This window comes from Mastomys coucha, chromosome X, assembly GCF_008632895.1.
Source record: "Mastomys coucha isolate ucsf_1 chromosome X, UCSF_Mcou_1, whole genome shotgun sequence".
NCBI classification, from domain to species: Eukaryota; Metazoa; Chordata; class Mammalia; order Rodentia; family Muridae; genus Mastomys; species Mastomys coucha.
The window spans coordinates 94314221-94319455 of NC_045030.1; the positions used below are offsets into that span (position 1 = coordinate 94314221).

The 5235-nt window shown below is 39.8% G+C and overlaps 1 protein-coding gene across 3 annotated transcripts in view; it reads right to left on the bottom strand.

Annotated features, from left to right (window-relative positions):
* The window catches only part of Pdk3 (pyruvate dehydrogenase kinase 3), a 77146-nt gene that overhangs the window by 49608 nt on the left and 22303 nt on the right, over positions 1–5235 (bottom strand). For all 3 annotated transcript variants that reach the window (XM_031364887.1, XM_031364898.1, XM_031364907.1), the window contains one exon: positions 3818–3889. In XM_031364887.1, coding sequence (XP_031220747.1) covers positions 3818–3889 — 72 coding nt within the window. The remainder of the gene's footprint in view (positions 1–3817; positions 3890–5235) is intronic.

A 5235-nucleotide genomic window follows, 5' to 3' on the forward strand; every position in this document is an offset into this window, starting at 1 on the left:
ACCTGGTAAGGTTGTAGTCCTCTTATGTTTGTATGAGGATACTCTACAGTATCCACATAAACAAATTTTCCTCATGAAGCACCTCTCTAAGTTATCTGTCATTGAGTGATCCATGACTGTATTGTGAAACTATTGGCCACTATTAAGTGGCCAAGAACTATATTGTAAACACTTATAAAAAGTGCCAGGCAGTGGCGCACGCCTTTAAATCCCAGCACTTGGGAGGCAGAGGCAAGAGGATCTCTGTGAGTTGAAGGCCAGCCTGGTCTACAGAGTGAGTTACTGGACAAAGAGGGCTATATAGAGAATCCTTGTCTCTAAAAACAAAAAACTTCACACTCATACAATATGAATGCTTAGGAGAAAAGAATGGCAGAAGAAATGTGAGCTGAGGCTGTCCTCTAGTAAGGAAAATTTGGGATAAGTTTCTTTTACTTATCTGGTCTTACTTTTTCCTCAATGAAATATTTCTGTAACAAATCTATGCATACAATGAAAGCAAAGATGAGTAAACTCTGAAACTAGAAGTTCATAACTAGCCAGGCTTGGTGGTGCATACCTTTAGTCGAAGCCCTCAGATCAGGTAGAGATCAGGCAGGCGGATCTCTGAGAGTGCACAACCAGCCTGATCCACAAGTGAAACCCTTCTTCAAAACACAACAAAAAAGCCCAAGTTCACAATTATTCACAAGAAATTTTACAATGGGTAAAGTTTCATGTACCTCTTTCCAATGTATTTATAAATTAAGTATCTGTAAAATGAAACAATTCATTATAGTGCAGAAACATCTTTACTTGAAGGGAAGAGGCTTATTTTAATGGATTAGTTCTCTGAACACCTCCCTACCCTCCTGAGCTTTTCTATCTCCATCATGAGGGCCAATGTGATTGACATAAATGTGTCTCCAGCTAGTGAACTTATGTGTTCTCACTGAACAGAAAAGCTTGTTGCCAGAACCCAAGCTCATCTTTCACCCCTCCCTTTACTAACAGCATGAGGCATCTCAAATCTCAACTTTCTAACCTAGCTGCATAAGGCCAGCAAGTTATGAAAATTTACTGAGTGAGAATGACTACCATGAAGACCTAGCCCACACTGAATTCAGCACTGTCCATTTACTTAAATTGTCCCTGATGAAAAAAATGTTAGGGTTGGGACTCTAGAAAAACCATAGGAATTAATTAATAATTGTGCACTTCTCTAAATCTATATTCTCAAATGTAGACCTACAGGCTAGCTCCATTTTGAGAATTTTAAAATGTCCCCAACTAATGACTTAAAACAAAGCTCCTAGATTCAATCCACTTAATGTCAACACATTAAATGACAGTTGAGGTGGAAACTTAAGGGTTCTTTGGAACGTCAATTGTGTTGGATGGTGTTTTGCTGGGCAAACATGTTAAGGAGCGTTTTCCTGAAGTGGACACAGTTATGAAAGACTAAAGCCGACTCATGAAGGAAGGTTTCTCTGAAGCAGACACAGGAGAAAGGATGTTCTGCTAAAGCAAGCACGTGAAAGGACATGTGAGGAAGGATTCTTTGTGAATGACACACATGTATTAGTCCACCTTATACTGAATAGTTGAGCTGCATTTGTCAGGACTCCACAGAGAGAAATGCACCAAAAAAAAAAATTAAAATAAAATAAAACCCTTTTGGTGGTGTGCTGCAGTCTCTTCCAACTTCCTGCTTCCTTGAACTTGGGCTAATTGGCACAGTGATATCAACTGAGACAGGTACATGTGCTGAGGCCAGACCCTTGGAGAACACGTGATATTTGGCGGGTGTATAAAAAGGACTCAGTGGACAGTAACAGAGACTGAGCTTGCTGGGCAACACTTGTGCAACACTAGCTTCACTGAGAGAGGCACAGCCAAGAACTTCTCCTGGTGTTCCTGTTGCTCCCTCCTGCTGACCTGAGCCAAGGCTGAGGCCTGGCTGTCTCTGCTAGGTTATGTTACCACTGTTGCTTACTCAACTCTACTGAACTGGACTGCTTGTGTATCCATGAGGTGTTTGTGAGTGGATTTAGCTCCCACTGCTGACCTGTGAACTGAACTGCCAATTTCCAGATGGGAGTTGTTCCAAAGACCCTTTCTAAACAGGTCCACTTCCCCATATCCTTTCCTTACCTCTGTTAGGTGGTGGGCTAGAAGGGAGGTTAAAGTGTTCAAGAACCATCATTAAAAATAGGGTTTGAAACCCCAGCACTTGGGAGGCAGAGGCAGGCGGATTTCTGAGTTCGAGGCCAGCCTGGTCTACAGAGTGAGTTCCAGGACAGCCAGGGCTACACAGAGAAACCCTGTAACTCAGAAAAAAACAAAAAACAAAAAACAAAATAGGGTTTGAAAAAATGAAAGTTACAGACAGCAGTGGCTAATATCAAGGAAACAACTATGTGGCTCTAACCCAATGCTTGTACTTTTCACGTTCAAGGATCCATTAAATAAGATACAACTGAACCTGAGCTCCCTTCTCCTGGCTGGAAGCAGCATTTTCCATTTTCAGCTGTATGGTACACTGCAGGGGACCAGTGTACTATGGAAAAGGAACAATGACTCACAGATCTAGCTCTGCTATGCAGTGTCACAACCTTGAGCACATTCTTCCACACCTCTGACCTCCATATTTCCTTGTTTGTGAATTCATATGTCTGGGTTAAAACTCTCCAAGGCTGTTTGTGTGGTATAGTGTTTCCCTAGTCTCTTCATGGCACACATCCAAGCCAAGCGTTTGTCTCATGACTATGAGGATTAAGTCTGTACTTATGATAAAAGAGAGTCCTCAGCACAACTGGACTACCATGAGCATTCACTGTGTATATCCCAAACAGGAAGAGATTAGGGTAAAGGAGATACTTAATTTCTCTTGAGGGAAAAAACCCTACTCACAGCTGAGGTTATGGTTTACTGGAGAACAAAAATAGAAAACAGAAATACTTTCTGGTAACATGAGAATTCCGCAGTCTTTGTGCACAGTGACAGCAATAGAATCCAGATAGTTGTATATTTAAAAAAAAAAAAAACACTCTTTTACAGTCCACCAAAACAAAATCACTACAATTTTCTAAGTTCAACAGTAATGCCCCTTTGGAAAGTATTTTTAAGTTGATGGATTAGGTAGATAATTCATGTATATATGGAGGCTACTGCATTCTTAAAACTACCACTAGATGGAACATTCCCTAAAATGTTTTTATTAAGCTGCTGTCCAGTTCACCTTGACTACATATATTAAGAATTGGGTCATGAAGTATTAATTGAAGTTTCATTGTTCTTTGTGAACTATGCTAAATTCTTAAGTTTAAAACAAAACAATGTTATTACCCACAAGAAATTAAAACTTTTGTCTAAATTCCAGTTATTTGTGTTCTCAAATGTATGTGTAGTGTATGTGGGAATATTCATGTTAAAGTGTGAACACACAAATGTACACACACACACACAAGGTTGCCAGGTTAGCAGCAGTTGTCTTCCTCATTCACTCTCGACCTCATTGATCAAAACAGTGTCTCTCATTTGAACCTAGAGCTTGTTTACTCAGGTCATTTACCTAAGCAGCTTCTCTGGGGATCCCCAGTGTGACTCCCAACCACTAGGATTACAGACAGGCTGTCATACCTGCCCAGTATTCGCATGACAATTGCAGATCCAAATTCAGGCCCACATTCTTGTGCAGTAAGCACTTTATTTAACAACTGAGCCACCTCATAGCCCTGAATTATAATTCTTTAGTCTTAATAACATGAGTTCCATTTTACTGAAATGTTCTCTTGCCAAGATATTTTTACTGTCAGGCAATTGGCATCATACTTACTTATCCAAAACTTGTGGATCTTCTGGGCTCCTGTTTTCATATTCTAAAAGTTCAAGGAAGCTCTGCATGTACCTAAGAAAGACAAGTCAGCACATGAGCTTTCCCTGCTCGCTCAGGCTTTACCCAACTCATGTATGCAGCTTAAGGACTTCAGGCTAAGTTGATTCCTCCAGAGCATGGGGGTGGCCCCATCTTTCTCTGGGAGATCCCTTCTCTCTCATCAATAATTACTCTTTAGTTCCACAGTCCATAGCTAAGACTATGAACCAAGTGCATTCCTGAACGCAAGTATTGACTCAGGAACAGGTCTAGGGCTTCAATTCAAACTGAAAGAAATACACAGAACACTTGCTGGAGGTTTCTGAGAAACACATTGACTTCTCTCTGCTCTTGTATAGCCTAGGAAATCTGCAACTGCTACATCCAGTCTTCCACCTGGAAGGAAGCTCACCTGAAAACAAAGCCAACACTAACAAAATCCATAGCTCTGATAGCTTCACGTGTCTCTGATTCAAATAGGAAGAACTCTCATCCAATGACTGGCCCTTCTAGTTGTACAAGCCAGGTTCAGCTGTACTGTCTGTTATTACAAATGTATCCTAATACTCTAAGTCTATAATCTGATTACTCAAAAAGTACATAAATCTTTCTTGAAATAGGGACTCACTAGATAGCCCTGGCTGGCCTAGAACTCAATGTGAAGTCCATGATTACCTTACACTCACGGAAACCTATCAGCTACTAACTCCTGAATTCAGTGATTAAAAGTATACACCACCACATCTGGCAAAAAGAACACAAAAGTTTAAGACACACCCTGGTTTGATCCTGAAGCATACACCGAGAATACAAGAAGGCTATTTCTTAGAGTAAAATTAACTTCATCAGTATGTTCTAGAGAAATGCACATCAGAAAAAGATTCTAAATTGATCCTGATAGTTTTCAATAAAGGCCAATACAAGAAAAATATGTATATTATGAAATCCTTGAGTCTTAATAAGATGTGCCACATATGAGTAAGTTAGGTGGGCCTCCAGCCCCTTTCCCAAAGCAGTAATCCTTTAAAGAGAAAAGTTATAACTTATAAATGCAGAAGAATCAAAGATCATACTAAGATTTGTAGCATGAAAAGAAATCAGGAAAACTACAGGGTGGCCCAGGGAACAGTGGAGTTGCTGTTTCACATGTAGGTCACATTTAAAAGCAAATGACAGGAACACACAAATACATGATCCTAAGCTGGATTCTTAAATCAAGACAATATTTTTAAGAAAAAAGTAGCATTATTAAGACAATTAGTAAAATAGTAACAAGCACTACCTATGAGGAAATACTACTATATCAACGATAAACTTCTAAATGAGAATATTTATGTCATGGTTTTCTAAGAGTTACCCCCAGAGATGTGTGTTAAAGT